Source organism: Mesoplodon bidens (assembly GCF_964165515.1).
Source record: "Mesoplodon bidens genome assembly, chromosome: 13".
Classification (NCBI taxonomy): domain Eukaryota; kingdom Metazoa; phylum Chordata; class Mammalia; order Artiodactyla; family Ziphiidae; genus Mesoplodon; species Mesoplodon bidens.
Window position 1 is genome coordinate 23,910,125 of NC_138169.1, and position 18,456 is coordinate 23,928,580.

At 58.9% G+C, this 18,456-nt stretch overlaps 2 protein-coding genes across 3 annotated transcripts in view; both read right to left on the bottom strand.

Moving 5' to 3' along the window:
* Nucleotides 1-1,463: 1,463 nt before the first annotated feature.
* CASTOR1 (cytosolic arginine sensor for mTORC1 subunit 1) lies at nucleotides 1,464-6,093 on the bottom strand. Of its 2 annotated transcripts, none has more exons than XM_081251671.1 (9): nucleotides 5,814-6,093; nucleotides 5,149-5,219; nucleotides 3,769-3,956; nucleotides 3,551-3,683; nucleotides 3,152-3,275; nucleotides 2,581-2,694; nucleotides 2,331-2,413; nucleotides 2,141-2,212; nucleotides 1,464-2,013 (listed from the first exon to the last, which is right to left on the bottom strand). In XM_081251671.1, exons 1-9 carry the CDS (start codon nucleotides 5,924-5,926, stop codon nucleotides 2,006-2,008), a joined length of 906 nt encoding a protein of 301 aa, XP_081107797.1. In that variant the 5' UTR covers nucleotides 5,927-6,093; the 3' UTR covers nucleotides 1,464-2,005. The 2 variants fall into 2 exon arrangements, with proteins under 2 accessions (XP_081107797.1, XP_081107796.1); XM_081251670.1 differs by having other exon boundaries at nucleotides 2,141-2,235.
* A 2,368-nt stretch (nucleotides 6,094-8,461) lies between these two features.
* Nucleotides 8,462-18,456, bottom strand: part of TBC1D10A (TBC1 domain family member 10A) — a 30,580-nt gene continuing 20,585 nt past the window's right edge. The window contains exons 3-9 of the mRNA XM_081251656.1: nucleotides 15,647-15,754; nucleotides 12,110-12,216; nucleotides 11,312-11,426; nucleotides 11,164-11,229; nucleotides 10,275-10,464; nucleotides 10,002-10,156; nucleotides 8,462-9,272 (exon numbers count right to left, since the gene is read on the bottom strand). Coding sequence (XP_081107782.1) covers nucleotides 8,802-9,272; nucleotides 10,002-10,156; nucleotides 10,275-10,464; nucleotides 11,164-11,229; nucleotides 11,312-11,426; nucleotides 12,110-12,216; nucleotides 15,647-15,754 — 1,212 coding nt within the window. The 3' untranslated portion in view covers nucleotides 8,462-8,801. The remainder of the gene's footprint in view (nucleotides 9,273-10,001; nucleotides 10,157-10,274; nucleotides 10,465-11,163; nucleotides 11,230-11,311; nucleotides 11,427-12,109; nucleotides 12,217-15,646; nucleotides 15,755-18,456) is intronic.

The following is an 18,456-nucleotide window of genomic DNA, read 5'->3' on the forward strand; positions in this document are numbered from 1 at the left end:
GGCCTCTAGGCCTGGGCCTGAGTTGTACCAGCCCACCAGGGCGGGCCTGTGGCCTCCCACCCAGCCCAATCTCACGGGCAGCCGCAAGGTCTAACCATTGCCAGGTTAGGACCCAGTCTGGGGGACCAGGTGAGACCTGACACACTTGGAAAACTGGGATAACAGAAACACCCAAATCAGGCAGTGGCTCACAAACTGACAGACAGATGGACAGACCCCCAGAGCTGGACATAAGGCCAGGAGCTCTCTAGCTACAGGTCAGGCAGCCCCATGAATTCTGGTTCTAAAACCCCCATCTCAGCCCAGGACATCCCTCGAGCCAAGGCCCAGGGTGGCCCCTCCAGGGAGAGAAGCAGGGCCCTCCCCAACCCAAAGACAAACTACAAACAAACGCCCCCTTCCCAGGGCCCAAGGGTATAGGATCCTGAGGGAGTTGCCTCCTAGGTCTCAATGCACTGGGGGAAACGGAGGCCAAGGGGAAGGGGCTGGCCCAGGGTGCCGACCGCCACTCACCGGGCTGGGCTGTGCTCCCTGCTCCTCTGATCTTCAGCCCCCAGGTTCCCAGGGGCAGGGTGGGCGCACTGCCAGAGGTCTGGCCCCGTTCTGGCTTTTCTGGGGAGCCACCATGACCTCTGAGTACGCTGAAGTCACGCCCTTCTTCCCTTCCTGAGCGCGGGCGGGTCTGGGCTGAGGGCACCCGATAACCTCCCCAGCACATCTGTGGGGCCCCATCGGGCCACAGCGGAATCCCAGCTCACAGAGCAGGGAGGTGGCCCCTCTGTGACAGGAAACCCCGGCCCAGATGTGCGGAGCCTCTGGCCCCAGCGTGCAGCCATCGAGGGGAGAGGGGGCTCCAGGTGGCCTCCAGGCCCCTGTCCTGTCCCCCCAGCCAGGGGAAGCCCAGTGTGCAGACTCCCAGGTGCATACTCTGACCGGCCCCCTCCCACCACTACTCCAGGAGAGCCCTGGTTGCAAGAACTGACTGCTCCCATGAGGGACAGCCAGAACTCAGGCGTGGTCCAAAAGAAAGCAGGCAGCAGCCTGAAGGAGAGGTGCTTTAGGGCTCCCCTCCTTGAGGGGATTCTGCAACAGGCCAGCCACACCCAAGGTGGCAGGGAGGCTGGGGGACCCCCAGGCAGGAGGGTCTGGGAGTCTCTTCCCTGTTCTGAACCTTCTGGGCTGTTCAGAAGCAGCAAGGAATGAAGAGAAAGCCCGGACCTCAGAGCCAGGCAGCCCTGGACAGGAATCACGTGACCCTGGCTAAGTCACTCCACCTCCCAGCGCATAGGTCCTTTGTCTGGAGAACAGCGATAGCTCATCTACGCTCTTGAGGTGAGAACTGAGGGAGGTGAGGCCCGGAGCCAGCTGCACGGGGAGAGTCCACGACCTCAGGCAGAGGGGCCCTGGGGAGCTGCGGGGCAGGCATGGCCAAAGCTCGGACAACCCCAAGGACCACAGCCCGGCCAGCTCACTACAGGCTCTTTATTAACAAGCTAATTAAAAAAGAAGAGAGATAGAGATGTAAAAACACTTTTTTTGGAGGCCCCAGGAAGGGAAGGCACTGTCAGAATTCACTTGGCCAGGAAAGGCAACAGAGCCAGAGGCAGAAGGGAGATCAGACCTTCTGGGGAGCAGCCGGCCCACCCAGGGCGCTGAGAGGGGGAATGCTCGGGCCTCAGGCAGGGAATGTGCAAATGCCGAGGCCCTGCAGGGAGTGATGGGTTGAGGGCTTCCTGGAGGAAGCCCTGAGCACCGTGTTCCCCTGCGTTGGGCAGACACGCGTGTCCACATGAGAGCCAGTGTCTGCACGCAGCTTACATACACAGAGCGGAAGGAGGAGTCCCCCGACAGGAACATCCCAGAGCTTGAGGAAAAAGCTTTGAGAAGTCTCTGGAAGCTTGCGGACAAGGGGAGAGCCTGGAGGCTGCTGTTCCCCTCAGGGCCTCAGGACCCCAGACCCTCCTGCCGATGCTGGAGGACCTTGATGACACTGCCAATGCCATCCTCAGGCACCTGCGGGCAGGTGGACAGAGGGAGGGGTCAGGGCTGCCCAACTTCCTGGCCCAGCTGGGACCACCTCCTGCCACCCCACCCCCTCAGCGTCCCTCCAGGGGCCCTGGCCCCAGCCAGCAGCGCTCACCAGGGCATGGTCGAAGTTGAAGGTACTGATGTAGTAGGCGGAGATGTCGGCCGCAGCCAGGGGACCTGCGATCTGGGCCACAATCCCACACTCATCTGAGGGTTGAGGAGAGGTCCATGTGGATTGCCCTGATCCCCACTCCCACCCCCGGCCCTTCCCAAGCCCCCGACACACGAGGTGCAGCCCTCACCGAAGCCCAGGGGCTGTCCGCCGATGCGCACCATCCTCCACAGCTCCCCTGAGGAGCTGGTCAGCAGCAGGTCACTGGGGAACCTGGGGAGGCAGGTGGGCAGTGGACAGGGCAGCCCTGTCCCCTCCTTGCCCCACTATGAGCTCCCTGGGCAGGTCAGCCTGGTGACCTTGGAGTCTGACGCTCTACCCCCTCCCTCCCTGGGGCTGGCTTAGGGCCTGTGGCCCACCTAGGGTCAGGGGTCACATACTTTTTCTGTGTTTCAGCATCCATGACAATTGAGATGTAGCCCTCAATGAGGGAGAAAGCAAAGAAGGTGATGGAGCTGGATCCAGGGCCACCAGAGGCTGCCTCCTTAGGGGGGCTGGGGAGGGAGAGTAGGCTCAGGTGCTCTGTCCACTCCACCTCCCCCGTCGGCCTCCACACCTGGGAAGGGACTGGCACAGCTGGCCCTGGGCACACCCTCCTCTCCCTGGGCCACTTTCTCCTCTTCCAAGCGCCCTGACCTCCCGCTGGTGTAGGTGGGGATGGGGGAAGATGATGAACCCTGCTTGTGCCAAAGACACAGAACCCAGGGCCGGAGGGCCTGCCAGGGCACAGATCAGGGGTGGCTCTGCCCACACCAGAGGGGAGGGCTCCAGCTGCGGCATCAGGACCTTGCCTGAACCTCAGTGAAGGACACATGTGCATCGCAGGCTGACAGGAACCCCAGACACAGAACAGGGCACAGAACCCGCAGAACCAAGGGATGGGCGGAAGGTGATGGGAAAGAGCACAGGGAACAAGGTATGAGGACAGAGACAAACGCAAACAAGGCCCACCTGTGCGAATAGAAGAGGACATCAATGAGGGTGGTGGCGATGGCTGGCAGCGTCTCAGGGTCCAACGTGAGGACACAGAAACGGTTCTCTGGGCTCTGGATGGGATGCACCGTGGGGCTGGGCCCTGCTCAGGAGGGACAAGGTCGTGGCGGGTGAAAGGGTGACTGTGGGCTGCGACGCCCCCTGGTGGCCAGCCAGAGAGGAGGCCTGGGCTGGGTGCTGGGTCACCATCTTCATGCAGGTACCTGCCTGAGTTTTCCTGGCCCCACCTCCCTATCTTATGAGGGGGATCAGTGTCAGCTGGTCTCCCTAAGCCCACAGACCCATCTGCACAAGGGAAGGGGCCCAGTGGGAAGAGGAGCCCCTGCCCAGGCCTGGGTGTCAGAGAGCGGCCCTCACCATGCTGGGCACGGGGAAAGCCGTTGCTGGAATCATCCCTGGCAACGGGCACAGGCTCCCCGCCCACCTCTCGATAAATGTCGAACTCCTGGGCCAGCGTGTGGATCACCACGGACAGGTCCTGCTCTCGCACCTGGGCCACAGGAGATGGCACAACACATGGGTCCCCAGGCACCCATGCTCACCCTGCCCTGCACCAGCACCTGCAGGAAACTCACCAGGATGAAGTCTGTCTGGTAGGTGGACAGCATCAGCACCGACACGTGGTGCTCGGCCAGCGGTGCAATTACTGAGCGGGCGATCTTGGTGACGCCAGCAGCCTGCACTGCTGCGCCACTGTGAGATGACACGTTCAGCACCAGCCACGTGGCCTCGGCCACTTGCAGGAACTCAGATGGGGGCAGCTCTGTGGGGCAGGGGGCACATGCCCAGTCAGGGCCTACAGGGCTGGACCCTGCCCTCAGTTTCCCTGTCTGAGCCTTGGAGGGCTCTACCAAGGTCAGGTCAGGTCTGGAGGCTGGAGCTGTCTTCCTCCCCCAAGTTCTGCTCCTGAGACCTGCATGTCTGCAAGGACTGAGAGGTGCTTCAGGTGTTGGCCTGTCAGGGATTGAAACTTCCCAGTTAAGATCAGAGCTCCAAATCCAGACAGAGCTGAGTTCTAATCCCAGCCTCACCATTTACTTTTTGCTGACCTGGGGCAAATGATTTAACTTCTCTGAGCCTTAGTTTCCTCCTCTGTAGAATGGGATGACAGTATTCTATGGATTCACAGATGCCTTATACCACATGGCACCACCAGGGGGAGCCAGCAGACCACGTTGGCTGGGGGATGCCCTTCCCTCTGAGCAGACCCAGACTTTTCTGCTGCACAAATAGGGAAACTAAGGCCTGAAGTGGCGCTATGTGGGATGGACCAAGCCCCAGGTGGCTGGCCTGAGGCTCCAGGCCTGTCAGGATGGGTCAAGCTGGCAGGAGTAGAAGGCAGATGTTAGCTCCAGGGACCAGGGAGGGACCAGGCTGGCGTCCAGTCCAGAGCAGGGGCCACAACCAGGCGGGCTGCTAATCACCCAAGCACAGTTAGGAGGCCGGCCAGGATCCTGCCCTGGGCTGGCTGCCTGCATTCCTTCCCCAACCCTCGGACTCCTGGAGTCGCCAGACCAGTCCGGGAGGGGGTGACCCACACCAGGGAGAGAAGTCCAAAGAGAAACAGTCCAAAGGCAGGGTGTGTGTGTGGGGGGGGGGGGTGAAACAGCCACAGAAACCTGATTCTTGCCCCAGAACTGTAACTGAGGCCCTGCTGCTGGCCTGCGGCTGCTAAGTGTCCTCCACACACAGCCCCATTATAAAGCCCTCGTGGGACCCTATAAGATCAGAACCGTAACTATACCCACTTTACATAAGAGGAAACAAACAGCTCAGAGAGGGGAAGTGACTTGCTCAAGGGCACACAGCCAGTGAATAGTGGAAATGGATTCGAACCCAGATCCATCCTCTTTCAAGGCCCCAGCTCTTGAGACCTTGGATCCTAGCATTCGGTGAGAATCTCGCAAAGAGCGCAGTCTCCTTCCCCTACTCCCCCTCCCCAGCCCAGCCCCCACCTTTGAAGCCCTCCTCGTCCACCATGAGCGTGTAATCCTCTGGGGTCTCCGTCAGGCTGAAGAACTTGCACCTGGTTGGGGGGCGGGGGCATCTTCAGCCTGGGTGGGGCGGAGGGGGCGGGTAGACCCCCGCCGGGCGCCTCCCTGCCCCCTCAAGCCTCAGTTTTCTCCCCAGGACAGTGGGGTGTGTGCCCCATCTCCAGAACTGCGGACTCCTTTCCGCCTCCCCGACCTCTGCAGGAGCCCCCTGCCCCTCCATTCCGGGAGAGAGGAGAGGCTCACCCGCGGCGACAGTCCCCGGGCGTCGGACCTTAGGCCCCCAAGACCAGCCCCTCTGACCCGATGGGAGGCATCTGGGAAAAGCTCCCCGCGGTCGCCAGGAAGGAATGCCCCCACCTGACACCACTAGGAGTTAAGCATTGACCATCCCAGGCTGTTTGCGCCTTAACCGGCCCTGGGAGGGGGCCTCACGGGGCCGGATAGGCGGCGGTCCCAGGGAGGGTAGGCCCAGGCCGGATGGCGGCCGGGGGCGGGGGGAGGGAGGGTGGCAGAGAGGGCTCTCCCCGCCTGCTGCCGCTGGCCCCGCGACGGTCCTAATCTCCCGACCCCGTCCCAAAGCGACAGTGGAGCCCACCCCCATATGTGCCCCGAACCCGGGCGCGCACCGGCTTCGGCGGGGCAGGAAGAGCAGCTTGATGAGCGGGTGGGTGTAGAGCCAGAGACCGGGGCGGGCGAGGCTCAGCACCCGCACCCGGTGCTCTAGGATGTGCAGCTCCATCGCTGCCCGTGCGGAGCCGACCCCGCTGCCAACCTGGCCCAGGCCGTGCTGGGGGCGGGTCGGTGGGGGCGGTGCCGGGGGGCTTAAATGAGCCGGGGGGGCGGCCGAGTCCACGCCGCCAGCTACGCCAGCTCCCTGACGGCCAAGCCGTGAGGGGCGGGCGGCCAATCCAGGGTGGCCACGCCTCCTTCTAACGCCGGAGCCACACTCCTCTCCTTCCAGCCCGCCGAACTCCGCCCCTGCTGCCTCCTCCCCCTCGTCAGTGGTTCGGGAATCACCCTCTGACCCCACCCCCGTCGAGTCCTCTAGGCCCGGCCCGTGCCTCGCCCCCTCTCCGGGCTCCGCCCTTTCCGTTGGACTCCCGCCGCGCTGGGGTCCGGAGCCTGCGGATGCTTGGGGTCATTTCTGTCCTTGGGCCCGCATCTGGGCCTTATGATTAATTTCACTGAGCCTTGGAGGGCCACAAGACGAACCGGGGCTGGGCTGGGCTGGGACAGAACGCTGCCCCCAAATCCGTGGAACACGGAGGGGTGGGGTCCACTGTGCAGCCCAGGCGACCCTGTGGTTCTCAGCCAACAGTGTCCTGGCGTCTTTCCCCCTCCTTCCTCTCATGGCTCAGCATGGTGCAGGGCCACCAGAGCTGGCTGGGGTGGCGGAGACAAAAGTCCCCCAGCAAGGGCTGTCCAGGACTGGTGTTGATACGTACCCCTCCCTACTTTGTGAGCCCTGTCAGTGGACTGACAAGGTGAAACCTAACCTGGACTTGCTGGCCCCCACATCTGTTCCTCTCACCCAACTTTCAGAATAGGGAGGGCCCCAGCCACCTCTGAGCAACATGCTGTGGGGTAGGGAGCTGAGGGTGGCCAGGCCTAACACTTGCCCAAAACTCAAACTTTGGGGGAACAGGGCCATGCATCTGGGGCTCACTGGGTACTCAGCTCTCAGCAGAGACTTAAGCCTTCAGTCATTAGCAGAACTTACATGGCCTGAGCACATCTAAACTTGCTTCGTGCCCAAGCAGGCCCCCCCAACACTGGCAGACACCCCAGATCTGAGGCTTGTTAGTGCCAACTTGGGCTCATTTCAACATTAGGGCTGGCCTCCTCAGGTCTATGAAGACTCCAGTAATGAGCAGGCACCAGCACACCTAGGCTGGCTCCTAGCAGGACGGAACACGCTCCAGGGGCCCTTGTCTGGCCCAAGCGTCTGCAGGCCTCAGATGCAAGGCTTTGAACCAAACAGGTTAAAGCAGGCCTCAGGTCTGATTGGGACCCAGCAGGCCTGAGCAGGCCTCCTGCCTGCTCAGGGGCCTCTCCTGTAGGCGGATGGAAGTGGGGCAGCACCTTTCCCACTGGACTCTCCGGCATGGTGGATCCCAGTGGAACACTGAAGCCACCACATCCTGGCCAGTCCCCTGGAGGGCCAGGGGAAGGGGAGTGTCCTCTAAGGCTGAGCCCCTCATCTCGTTGATGGCAGGTGCAGATGGGGTAGGGAGCCACAGGGGTGAGGGGTAGGAGGTAGGAGGTGGATGGCTTGCTCTGACAGGTTCATGCGACCCTTGACCTCCTCAGGCCTCAGTATCCCCAGCGGTACCAGAACAAGATGTTCCAGGCCGAGGCCCTGCAATGCCTAAAAGCTCCCAGGGAGGCTCTACTCCTCTCTCCCCCCTCCCCCATGGCCTGGCCCACCTTGGTGGCCTGCCAGGAACAGCCACTATTGTTTGACTGGAAAAGCTGCTTCCTCAGCAGAAGGGGGGGGCCTCTCCCAGGGACACCCTGTCCTCGCCCTTGCTGGTCATCAGTTGTGACCATAGTGCCTGCATGGGTCCTCGATGGCAGAGTCTGGTCACCCTAGTCAGGAGAGGTAGTGAGGGGCTCTGGGTACAAATGTTTCCTCATCTGTAAAATGGGGATAATAATAAAGCCTACCTGATCAAACACACGACACAACCATTGCAGCCGGGTATATGCTACGTGCTCAGTAAACGGCAGGCGACCTTTTATCACAGATCCAGACTTCGCCCCACACCCCTCTAACTTTGATGGAGGCCTGGGCTGAGCATGTGAGGGCATTCATGATCACCCACCGTTGGCACCAGCACCCGACCCAGAATGAGCACTCAGTACCTTACTGGGGCCCGAAGTGGCATCCAGGCCAGCCCTTGGAGGAGGAAGACCCTGAAAGGACCTCCTTAAGGAGCCCCTCCCCTTCTGTGATGGGTAGGCATCAAAGCCTGGGAGGCAGGCCCTGCTTTGCCCCAGCACTGGTGACCCTCATCCATGGCAGATGGTGGCCATGGGGCAGAGGGGATGGAGTAAGGGGATACAGGGGCCAGGAATAGGGGCTGGCCCTAGACCTGGCATCTCCTCTGGCAAAGGTCCTTCTCAGAGAGGTTCTAGTGCTGGGCTGTGACCAGGAAGGGGGGCTCTGGAGGGTGTGCAGAAGAGATGCTGAGCACCAGGGTTGGCACCCTCTTCCCAGTCCCTAGCTGCACAGCAGCTCTCTATACAAGTGTGTTTATTTCTGTACAAAACCATGTTTCTATTTTACACAAAGAGCACCCCACCCTTTTCCCCTCCCTTTCCCCTCACGTCAGTGCCCTAGCCCTGGGGAGCATCCCCCCAGGAGGCGGGTGCTGAGTGAGGCCCCACCCATCGGCCCTCACTTCTGCCTGCCCCAGCTGGGCCGGCCTGAGCTCCACTCTGGAGAAAATAAATAAGGAGGCTCAGGCAGAATCTGTGCTGGGCCAGCTAGACTCTCTGCCGCCCAGGGGCCAGGCAGCCAGGCCCTCAGAGCGTGGGCAGGCCCTGGAGTGTCAGTCCGTGAACCGTGTAGGTGTGTGGAGACCCCAGCCCAGGGGCCTGAGGTGCCAGGGTTACAAGTAGGTGTCCTCACTCTCCTGGGATGTCAGGCTCTCCTGGGAGCAGTGGTAGGCTGAGTCCTGGGGAGCTGAGTCTTGGGGGTCCTGGTAGACCGGGTCCTTTGGGGGCACATCCCGTGGGGGGCATGCATCTCCCGCAGCAGCTGCCACCTTGGCTTGACTTGGGGTCGGGGGCTTGTCCCGCTGCCCACTCGCCTTCGCCTGCTTCTGTTGCTCCTTCTGGACCTGCTTGGGCGGCTTGTACTTGCCTTTGGAACCAGGGAGGGGGGCATCTGGGGGCAGGCGGATGGATGGTGAAGGTTGCAGGGTGGGCCACGGGCCTGGCTCTGCCTCCAGGATGGCCTTGGCACCGTGCAGCCTGGGTGGAGAGTGGCACTGTAACTCACCCCGGGTCTCCTGCCAGCGCCGCAGCTGGATGAGGTGCTCACGCTCTATCTGACGCTCTGTCACTGGCAACTCTACCACCTGTGGGGGCAGTGACAGGCGGGTGGGCACCAGGAAGAACCTTCCCTTTCTGCCTCCCAGCCTGGGCCCCTGCTCTCCCTCAGCTCCCCCAGCCCTGGTCACTAAAGGCTGACCACAGGAAGGGTGGCGGGTCTGGACCCTGTGGTGGTCGCAAGTCCCAGAAGTGAGTGCCAGGTGAGCCAGGCACTTGAGACCCACTGCCTCAGAGAAGAAAGCTCATGAGTCCACTTGCCTAAATATGTGTCACCTCATTACAGCCCCAGAGAGACAAAAATCCACAAAAGAAAGAAAAAAAGGCTGGGACTTTGGTGGCGGTCAGTGGTTAAAACTTTGCCTTCCAGTGCAGGGGGTGAGGGTTCGATCCCTGGTCGGGAAGCTAGATCCCACATGCCTTGGGGCCAAAAAAACCAAAACATAAAACAGAAGCAATATTGTAACAAATTCAATAAAGACTTTTAAAACAGTCCACAAAAATAAGAAAAGAAAGCCAAAGCCGTGGTTGTAGGGCCAGGGAGCAGGCGGGTGGTGGGTTGCACCTACTTTCATTCCCTCGAACCTAGGCCTCTCTGTTCCCCCTCTTCTTGTTCAGACAGAAGAATGGGGTCTGTCCACACTGTTCTGGGCTGCTGAGCACAAGACCTCAGGGGCAAAGGGCTACCAGGCCCCCCATCAAAGGGCCCTCAAGTCTCCCCCTCCCTCCCGGTGGTGAGGGGAAGGTGTGGGCTGTACCTCCTGGACCAGGAAGGCCTCCTGCATGATCTTGGGGCTGAGGCTCCGCAACCGCTCGATGGTCTCGTACTGGCCTTGGCAGGCTTTGAGCTTCTCGGGGGAGCCCAGTGCATGCTTCAGCAGCACCAACCCCACCCGGAAGATGATCTTGACTCCTGCATAGGGGAAGCGGGCAGTGAGTGCAAGAGGGCCTTTAGAGAGTTTCTCTGGAAATAGAGGCCTCCTGTGGGCTGGGCTGGGGGTAAGGGTGCTCCCCCGAGCCCAGCCCGGTACCTTCGCAGAAAAACATGTCCCAGACACGCAGCACAGAGCTCCAGGGCAAGGTGCGTGAGAAGGCACACATGAACCACTCTGTCATGTAGAGCAGTGGGTCGATCTTCTGCTGGCTGAGGTGCTTGTGGGCCACGGGAGACACCTTCTGTAGCAGCGAGAAGAGGATCTCCCCATCCAGCTGGATGGCCTCCTGGGGGGACAGTGAAGCCACAGGGCCATAACCATGGGCCCACAGCAGCCAGGGCAGGAACTACACCCGGCCCCAGCTCCAGGCAGGCATCCATTCGTTCCTCAGGCGGCTAATGTTGCAGGGTGTCAAGCTCATGCTGGGTGCTGGGATACAACAATGAGCAAACCAGACACAGCTAAATCCTCCTCATGGGGCATGTCGTGCAGAAGGCCAGACAGACATGAATTACAGAAGCAATGAGACCAGAGGGAGGGGAGAGGGAGGGGGCTAAGTGACCAGAACATGGCAGGAACAGGAACACTGGGGGAGCGTGTGCCGGAGGTGCCACCTGTCAGAGTCAAGGACAGCTCCGGAGGGCTGAAAGCTGAGGGAAAAGTAGAGTTAGAAGTGGAAGGAAAGGGGCAGAGGTTTAAGCCTATGACAAGGCCAAGGCAGGGAGGAACTCGGTACACTGCAGGAAGAGCGATCCTGCCCAACAGCCGCCCGGCTGGAGGCAGCGACGGAGGGAGTGTGGGACTGATGAGGCTGGAGCCTGGGAGCCCTGACCCTGGCAGGCCTTGGGACTTCAGCCTGAAAGCAACAGAAGGCTGGGAAGGACTTAAGCGGGGACAGAAATGGCTTAGAGAGTTAAGGCCTAGACAAAGGGCATCCAGGCTGGGGTGGGTCTGAGGCCAGGGCCCAGGCCCAGCAAGTACTCACCAGTTTCTCACTGTAGTAGCCGGGCAGGTACTTCTCACAGATCTGCACCAGGCACCAGAAGGCTTGCTGTGGGCAAAAGAGACGTGAGGCCTTGCTGCTGGCTGTTCCCTGCCTGCCCGCCGCTTGCCCGCCCGAGGCCTGGTGGTACCTCAGCAGGCATGTGCATGAGCAGGACGGCGGCGATGGGCGCCTGGGCCTGGCAGTAGCCCTCCTCAGGTCGGTACAGTGTGTAGGCCTTCAGCACACGGAATAGGTCCTGCTGGCTGTGGAGAGGCCAAGCGGGGCAGGAATGACAGGTGTGACTCTGCCACCCACTACCCTCACCTGTGCCCCACCAGATGGGACCTGTCTCAGAATTGCACTTCCCTGGAGAGGGATGTGACCTGATTGTGGTCACCAAGAGGTCAGTCTCCCACTGTAGCACATAGACTCTCATCTCCACCATTTGACAGGTGAGGGCAGCGGCTCAAAAAGAAAGCAGGGGTCAGGGCCAGGGCAAGATGCCAGATACAGGGTAAGGATGTGTCTGGGTTGGAAGTGTGGGCCCCTCACTCAGCAGCTGTGGCCTCTTAGCCAGGCCAGCTTTGTTCCAGGTGTCTGTCTTGGTTCCAGGGCCTGGCCTGCCATATCTCTCCTCTCCTACATACCCTCTGCCCACCCAACTCTCTCTATCCTTCTTTCTCCCCACCAAAACCTGTTTCCAGAAGAAGGCCAGGCCAGGCAAGCCCTAGCACTTTGGGGACTAAATGATGAAGTTGCCCAGACGTAAGAGGAGAAACTAAGAGGACCCATCAGACTCAAACCAAAGAGGGGAAACCAACAGTGTAGTTTGGGGCCCCCAACTCCTGGGACCCCAAGATACCCTCAAACTCATTTTTACCTCCTCTCTCCCTCTGAGGGAAAGGGCGAAGAGCCACCTCCAGCCCACAAGGCCCAGCCTGCTCACCCGTGGCCCCCCCGGGACACAAACATCTCGTGGAAAGGGAACTGCCGGTGCAGGTCACGCTCAATCACATCCAGCCACTTGGGGTCCCCGGGGGACATGTCCAGCTCCTGGAAGCAAGGTCAAGAGCATCTCTTAGGAGTTAGAGATGGCTAGGAGGATACAACTGTCCCAGGTTTTGGAGGAGCACCCACCACCAGGGGAAATGTCCACCCGATCCCATCAGAGACTGGGCCTTCCCGAGGACAGGTCAGAAAGCTTGGGCAGGGGCAGAGACAAGCAGAGCTGAGTCCTGGAAACCCTGACAGGTGATCCAGGCTCCAGGAAGACCAGTGTGGGCAAGAGTGTCCATCATAGCTGTGGCTTGAAATAACCTCTAGGCACTTCATTCAGGACTCAGACACCTTATGTTACACCCTTAAGATGGAAGGTGACTATCAAAGCAATGGCTACCACCTGGAGGCACCACTCTGAGCACCGTTTAAGATGGCACCCGTGGGCCTCACTGACTGTCCTCCTCAACCCCCAAAAGACAGGTCCTATCATTACACTGTTCACAGATGAGGAAACTGAGGATCAAAGAAAAGCTACTTGCCCAATGCCTCATGGTTAGAAAAACGGTGCTGCTGGGCCTGGAAGCCAGGTTGACTCAGAGCTGTCAATCCCAACTCCTCTGCTGCCCATATCCCTGTACAAGTGGTGCCACATATTCAGGAAGGGGTGTGTGTGTGTGCCCTGCTGCACTGAGCACTGTAATGACACCTGTCAAACCATTAGCCTTGGAGCCATCTCTGGGTGCTGGGGTTTCAACAAACTTTTACTCTTTTCTTTGAACTTCCATGAGCATTTTAGCATGAGTTCCATTTATAAAAACAAAGCTACTACACACAAAACAATCACTACTTGGTCATTTGAAATGTTCTATATCTTGACTTGCTTGTTGGTTACATGGGTATTTATTATTTGTCCAAACTCTGAACTGCATGGTCAAGATCTGTGCATTTTACTTTACATAAGTTCATACCTGAACTTTAACCAAAGAAGAAAAAAATCAACGGGAAGGAAACCTAGAGGGCTGAGCAGGGAAGCAGACAAAGTACTCATAGCCTGCCATGCTGGACAGTGTCAGGAGAGGACCCCAGGAGGAAGGCTGGGTCCTCAGCAAACATATGGATGGGTGTAGACCCAGGTCCCTGCCCAGCAGGTGACTTCATATAAGTCCCTTTTGCCTTTTGTGCCCCCTCAGTGGGGGTGTCCCAGCACTGAAATACGGACCCTCGGGTGCCAGGTAACTTGACATGAGAGAATAAGTACTGAGAGAAAAAGCTGACACAGTGCTAGAGGCTGGAGGGTGGAGGGAGAGGCCAGGCGCTTCCACGGAAGGCCCTGGAGCAGGCACATGGCTGAAGAGGTGGAGGTGCAACCTGTAGGGCCCCGCACACCCTCAAGATGGGGGCCTGTGTGTGTCCTATGCACCCTGCAGGTCAGGCCCAGGGCTGGATACTGTCTGAGTACGATGCAGGTTTGCTTTTGTCGGAGGGAGAGGAGGGTCCCACAAGTTCTCCTGAAGGTTCCAGTGAGGTGGGGACCTGGGAACCCAAAAAGTCAGTTGCTAGGATATGCTCGCCGGCTACCTCAGCAGCCCAAGGCACTCAGCCACACAGTGGTGGGTGAGAAAGGAAAAGGTGTAGCTGAAGGGCCTGCAGGGAGAAAGGTACTGGGAATCAAAGGCAGGTGTGGGCCACTGGGGATGATGCAGCTACCACAGCCCCCAGGGAGCCTACAGGCGCTGGCGCCGGCGCCATCATGAAGTGAAGCCAGAGAAGAAAACCAAGTAAGAAAAAGGCTGGAAGGTCCTGCTCTGCCTAAGAAAGGAGGAAGAAGTAGCAAGTGCTAAGAAGAAGGAGCCACCAGGGGCTGAGGAACCTGCCCTGACAGCTGAGGTTAGGGTCAGCCACCTGGGTCTGGGGGGGAGCACAGGAGCAGGATATGCTACCACCACCAGCCCCATCACTGCACCCTTGCCTCTGGGCTCTTGTGCCCACAGCAGCCAGAGGGAGCTTCTCATCCTGTCCACTTCCTCTACCTCACCCACAGGCAAAGTCCTTTCAGGTGTGTTCACAAACCACTGTTCTAGCCCCCAGGACTGCTTTGGGGACCCACCACTCAGCTTCAGAGCATCTTGAAGGCCTTTCTTGGCAAATCTACCTCCTCCCACAAGCAACCTTCAAGACCCCACAGAGGTGGTCAATTCCTCTCTGGATGTACCACTCCCCAGACATGTAAAGCACACAGAACTCCGTGCTCTGCTGCTCACACAGGATGCGCTCACGTCTGCTAACTGTGGAACCAGGAGGCTGACTGGGCCACCCAAGTCTTGGCTCTCATGCCTGCGCTCTGGCAGCCAAAGGTAAGCTATGGGCTTGGGGTGAGACTCCCACCCCTGAACCTCCCACTCTGCCCAGAATGCAGCCCCCTGAAATGGAAGAGATGGAAGACTCTGGAGTCCAGAGGCCGCCTGAGTGTGGCACAATATTGGTGCTCTGTGGGACAGTCCAATCGCCCTGATTCAGGTCTGGCTCCAGCCAGACACTCCACCAACCCCCAATCCCCCGGGGCCAAGTGCTGCCAGCAAACAGCTCTCACCTCCTCCAGGTCAACGGCAGAAACTCTAGGCTGCCCTGCCTACTCTTCTCAAGGAACAGGTTTGGCGGCACAGGAGTGTTCACTGAAGCATGAAGCATATCAACAAAGAGCTGGTGGCCGGCAGCTCTGTCTCATTGCCTGTCACCAGCTCCAACAGCCTGGGAGATGCCCTGATGCCTGGGGCCAAGTCTGGCAGGTGAGCCGGGGCAACCCCGGGGAAGCCAACTGACTCCCCTAGTTCCCTAGAGGAGCAAGCTAGAGGAGCTGCCCAGCCCATGTGGGCCCCAAGAAGCCCCATGAATGGAGGGGGTGTTCTTCACACTGGCAATCATGGAGCCAGGGGGCAGCAGGAGGGGAAGTCATGGCTTCAGAGGGTAACCTCTCTGACCCTGACTGGCTTCTAAACTATAAGGATACTGGTTTGGCTCTGCCATCCCTAGTGCAGACAAGCCCATAAGAAACACAGGTGAACCATGTCTAGCTGGCTTGGACAAAGCAGGAGAAAGAGTAGAGGATGGGAGGCCAAGAGGTGTTAGGGTTCTGTGGCCCTGCTGGGCAGGCCCCCAAAGGCCCAGAGCACAGGGCCCAAGGCAGTCTGGGAGGTGGCCCACTGAGTCCAAGAGAGCAAACCTGGGCGGTTGTCAAGAGGAAGAGCTAGAAGTGGAGGGTTTCAAATCTGTCCATCCCACTGAGGCCTTCTCGGGGCTAGAACCTCAGATGAGCAGTGCCCCCAGGAGTCACAGACTGACCAGGCCTGGCAGTCAGGCTCTTGACAAGTGATCTCCTCAATCACTCATACTGCTAAGGTCCAGCTGAGCACACAGAGGATCACTGCCACGCAAAGGAAGTCAAGAGACGAGGAAGGGAGGACAGGGTGAAGGAAGGGCAACTCACGTCAAACTTTCCAGGGTTCTGCTGCAGCTTCACCTTGCCTCCTGACAGGTATTGCCAAGCACGGCCCCGCAAAGAAGGTGGGATGCCCTTCTGGCACCGCAGACGGATCTGAAAGTCAAAAGGAGGGCTGTGCCTATTCATCCCGCTGGGCTGCTCCCCCAGAGGCTGTGTGCTAGCCCACCCCTTCTGCTGGTGCTTGTCAGGCCTTCAGTGAGCACGTCAGCAAGAGCCAAAAAGGGGAGAAAAGAGGACTTCTCCCCTGTTGCTACAATACTGCAATCAGATATGCTGCCACCAGGTGATGGCAGAGTCCCCGTGTTCCCTGGTCCAGTGATAACACAGGTATTCTTTTTTTGTTTTTTTTTTTGACCACGCTGTGCGGCTTGTGGGATCTTAGTTTCCCGACTACCAGGGATTGAACCTGGGCCCTCAGCAGTGAGAGTGCAGAGTCCTAACCACTGGACTGCCAGGGAAGTCCCCAACACAGGTATTCTTGAAGTCTACCACAGGATTGTGAATCCCCATCACCATTTTCTGAATCAAAATGGAACCATACAAGTTAGAGGATTCCCATGGGATGTCACCAGGAAGGGATCTGCACAATGTGGAACACAGCTCAGCCACAGGGCGAGTAGCTCACGAGATGACCCAGAATGTGCCCAGACACATGGCCTGGGCACTTTCATGGGAGTGTTTGTTTAAGCAGCTGTGTGGCAGGACACATCCAGCCTAGAGAAAAGCCCTCAGCAGAATTCAGAAGGAAGATGGGAGCTGATCAAAATGGCTCCCTCTTTGTTTGGTCAAGAATCCCCTCTCTTCTGCTCTCCCTGACCCTAAGCTCCCAGGATTACCAGACCGCAGCCGAGGCAGCTGGCCTGGGTACCAGTCCTGATTCCAGCCCTTGCTAAATAAAATGGCACAGGCCTTCCCCACTACTCACAGCGCTGACCTTAGCCAATCACTTCTCATCCACAGTAAGATCAAAATGATAACAACTAGGATTCTATTAGAAGTGGGGTGGTGGTGGGGGGACATGACTAGCCTGACACAGTCTGTATTCAATAAATGATGGCTTCATCTCCACCCCTCCAATCCCAGGAGGATGCCTGACACAGAAGCCCTGGGCCTCGGGCTCGCACCTAACTAACTTCCCCTCACCTGGAAACCCCCTCAAAGAGTCCCATTGGAAGCTCTCGAAGGAGGGAGCACAGAAGGCCCGGGCTTCCTGATGACCAGCACAAACAAGGCAAAACTTTCCAAGGGTCAGAGAGTCAAGAACCAGGAAGGAGACAGGCAGACAGGCTGAGGGCAGTAGGGGAAGAGCAGAGTGGCTGGTTATAGGAGCCAAGTTGAGCTTCTGGGACTGCCTGCCAAGGCGGGAGAGGAAGGGAGCAGAAGGAAACTGCCCCAGACTCCACGAACAGTTTCCTGCTGCTGTGGGACAAGGGTCTCCTGAAGGAAGCCGCTTGGTCTGGGCAGGCTTTGGCAAAGGGAGGCCCAGAGCCACAGGCCCTTTAGTCTCCCCTAGGGCCAAGCTCAGCTGGAGCCAGCCCCCACATATCACAGCTCTATCATACTTGGCCTGCCCCAGGGGAGCCCAGGAATACCTTCAGTCCACTAAGTTCTCAAAGAGGCCGCACCCTCACCCAGGCCCAAGGCTGGGGAGGTGGGGATGGAGAGCCAGGAATACAGCCAGCCTTTCCCACTCTGGCCTCTGGAATCCTCCTCAGCACAGGGGTGCTGGAGATCATAATCTCCTCCTTAGGGAGGAGGCAAAGGTGGGGATCAGCAATGATAAAGCTAGAGACAGTGCTCAGCAAACAGAAAGCACAAGGGATTATCATTATCTGAGGTAAGGCCTTGGGAAAGGAGAGCTGTGAAGCCACACCCAGCCTGCTGAACTCCAGGAGGGCAGGGCCAAACTTTGAGCAGAGCCCTACAGGGGAAGACAGAATTCCAGCTAGAGCCTGCCTCCCTGCAGGGCCTGGCCCCAGTCCTGGGGACTCAGGATAAGTGCAGTGGGTCTGGATCCACTTCCTGATGCAGGTGTTGTCCTTCCTGTGCCACAACTTCCTGACCACGGGGAAAGCCTAAGCCTGTGCAGCAAGGCAGTAAGAGCTCCCAGGGCCAGCATTGCAGAAGAGAAGCAGAGGGCTAGGGCCTCTGGGGAGGTGAGGGTGCAGCCTCCTGCAGTGGCCCCAGCTGGGCAGGAGTAGCCTTAGCCTCTAACCACAGTGCCAGGGAAGCAAAGGGGAAGAGGAAGTGATGCTGGCTGCTCTGCTGAGAGGAGCTCCCCAAGGCTCCCCTCTGGAATCCCCATCTGCGAGGGAGGCTGGGGCAAGAATTCCACAGCCATCTCCCTGCCACCCACTAGTCACCACAGCAGACAGTGGAGAGGGAGCTGAAGCTTCAGCGTAAAAGCCCGAGGACTGAGGAGGCAGGAAAACTGACCCCAGAGTCAGGCAGGAAGCAGTTGAAGAACAGCTGCTCTAAAAAAAAAAAAATTTTTTTTAAGTGAAAGTTTTTCTAATAGGCAAAAAATGAATGCCCCAAAGCCCACATAGAACAGCAAGAAAGAGCCCTGGCCTGGGTGCACCTTTCCTCCCATGGGCTCAGGGCTTTACAGTAGGAGCCTTGCAACAGGACTGTCATTCCCACTTGCCCAGGGAAACTGAGGCTGAGAGGGTGAAGTGACTCACCCAAAGTCACACAGCTAGCCACAGGCACGAAGAGAGGGAGGCCGTGGGGCTGGGCCCAAGCCCTTATGTGACCTTTGGTCCTGGGCTTTCTGCGAAGCCCTGGAGCCAGCT